Genomic DNA, 2,234 nt, shown 5'->3' on the forward strand with positions numbered 1-2,234 from the left:
TTTTTCTATCTCTCATTTGCCAGCATTGTCAGTTATATACTTCAAATGATATTCTCTATCTACACTCCCAAACAGTTTGTAATTCCCATCTTAAATATTCTTTTCCCTCGAACTCCCATTCCTTGTTTGTGCACCTAATCTTTTGTAGTGCACATAACATTTGTTCTATCTTCCGTTAGTCCTTGAATAAACTGTCCTTGCATACACAAGTAATTGGTTGCCTTCCCTTTTTTTTGGATGGACAAGGTTTAGGTTTGAGATGGCCTGCACTAAATATATTATACTGGGCAACAAATATTAAAGCAAATGGTTTCCTTCCTAGCACTATTAGTTGTGTGCTGCATGTTGCAACAGAGGAGGCTAATTCCAGTTCATCAATATTATGGCATTTGCGCAAAAATAGGACGGCAAGCTAACCTGTTTACTGACAGCCATGCTCCTAGGCTTCATTTTCTTTTACAGCCAATCTGACACATGCAATGGTCGAATTAAATTTGTGAAGCAAGGATGTACCTCCCTTGGTTGACAATGGCTTCTTTGTGTGATGGTTGATTTGTTGTAGTGAAATAGCAGCATTTGCATGTACTTCATGATTAGGTTGATGATATATTTGTAATTTCCTGCTTCATGTGTATTAGTTCTTTTGTCTACTGTGGTAGGTCTGAGCACCCAGTTGGGTTTGCCAGCTTTAGGTTTTGCATTTTGTTTCTATGGTTATCCTTTCGGAAGTTAATTATGTCTGTATGTTTTGTTACGGCAGCAGGGTACCAGAGCTCTCAAGTAAATGAGGCGGCGAATGATCCCAACAATACTACAGTGAGTACCTTGTTATATTTTTCTAAATTGTGAGAGTTGATGTTTCCTTATTTTTCATACTTGTGCGATAGATCTTTGTGGGCGGGTTAGATTCCAATATAGATGAGAACTATCTAAGGCAAGTTTTTACTCCATATGGCGAAGTTGGTTATGTGAAGATTCCTGTAGGCAAGCGTTGTGGATTTGTCCAATTTACCAGCAGGTTAAGAAAATCTCCAGGTTTTTTTACTAGTAGTACATACGAGCTAATAATATCCATGACCTAATTGTTGCTCTCGTCACTGCTCTACTTTCAGGGCGTGCGCTGAGCAGGCCATCAGTGCGCTGAATGGGTCTCAGATTGGTAGTTCCAATGTTCGCCTTTCATGGGGCCGTAGCCAAAACAAACAGGTATTGTAGCTGTTAGCTGTTAAATCTTGACGTGTGTATCATTCTAACCCAAACATCGTTTTGTCAGCCTCCCCAGCAGGATGCAAACCAGGGTAATGGCAACAGCTACTATGGATATCAACAGGGTCCTGATGCATACTATGGTGCACCCAATGCGCAAGATCCTAGCATGCAAAACTATGGATACTCTGGTTATGGCAGTTACGAGCAGCAACAGCAGCCATCTCAGCAGCAGCAACCTCCACAGCAGCAGCCACCACAGCAGCAACAGCAGCAGCCCCCACAGCAGGCAAGGAATTGACAACCCAATATATGCTACTGCCTTAGTGATTTCATCTAAAACAATCTTTTTGAAATTTGTCTGTGCAAATAAACAAAGAAATGATACAAATACGCCTCTCAAACTGCAATTTGTTGGCTGATTTTAGTGATTGTTAACATTGTTCACATGCTTAAATGATGGCTTGTCTTTGGCTGATGACTAACCTGGCTACCTAATATTTTGCAGTGACCATTGAGGCGATGGAGCGCAATCAGAGATTCAGAGCTGCATGAACTGAATGCTACCGCGTCATGAGTTATCGTATAGGTGTCCTTGTTTGTAAGATGGGTCGTATCTAGTAGTACTTTGACTGTTGGGCAGTAGCTCTAGTTCTATTCAGTGCTTCTCTTGGTTTTAAATTATCGAACTATGTCCATGACTGAGTTAAGCTTTTAATGTTATTTTGGATCACCAGGTTCTTGGTTTTTGCGTTGATAGTTAAGGCTTTTGGGTGAGAGCTGAACAGAGCGGCTCAACTTGTGCAAATTTTAGCTGAGAGCTTGAACCAAAAGGCTTATGTAGTCTGCCATTTTGTTGTTGTGAGAATGCCTCAAATAAGCAAAAACAGCAAATCAAAATAACTCTAGTGTCATGTTGGAAGAGCAAATCAAAATCATCATCTGCTGGTAAACCGATCCTATTATTTTCTTCTATAAAAGCGCGAGGTAGACCGATACCAAAACCACTGTCCATCAGATTCCCAATA

General features: G+C 40.6%; 1 protein-coding gene across 2 annotated transcripts in view; it reads left to right on the forward strand.

Annotated features, from left to right (window-relative positions):
* Window positions 1–1,963, forward strand: part of LOC119354309 (polyadenylate-binding protein RBP45-like) — a 4,279-nt gene extending 2,316 nt beyond the window's left edge. Inside the window, exons 3-7 of one of the 2 annotated variants that reach the window (XM_037621034.1) lie at window positions 761–816; window positions 888–1,018; window positions 1,113–1,206; window positions 1,274–1,495; window positions 1,715–1,963. In XM_037621034.1, coding sequence (XP_037476931.1) covers window positions 761–816; window positions 888–1,018; window positions 1,113–1,206; window positions 1,274–1,495; window positions 1,715–1,717 — 506 coding nt within the window. In that variant the 3' untranslated portion in view covers window positions 1,718–1,963. The remainder of the gene's footprint in view (window positions 1–760; window positions 817–887; window positions 1,019–1,112; window positions 1,207–1,273; window positions 1,496–1,714) is intronic. The other variant, XM_037621035.1, reaches the window with a different exon arrangement.
* The last annotated feature ends 271 nt before the right edge of the window (window positions 1,964–2,234 follow it).

The sequence above is a fragment of the Triticum dicoccoides genome, chromosome 2A (assembly GCF_002162155.2).
Source record: "Triticum dicoccoides isolate Atlit2015 ecotype Zavitan chromosome 2A, WEW_v2.0, whole genome shotgun sequence".
Taxonomy (NCBI): domain Eukaryota; kingdom Viridiplantae; phylum Streptophyta; class Magnoliopsida; order Poales; family Poaceae; genus Triticum; species Triticum dicoccoides.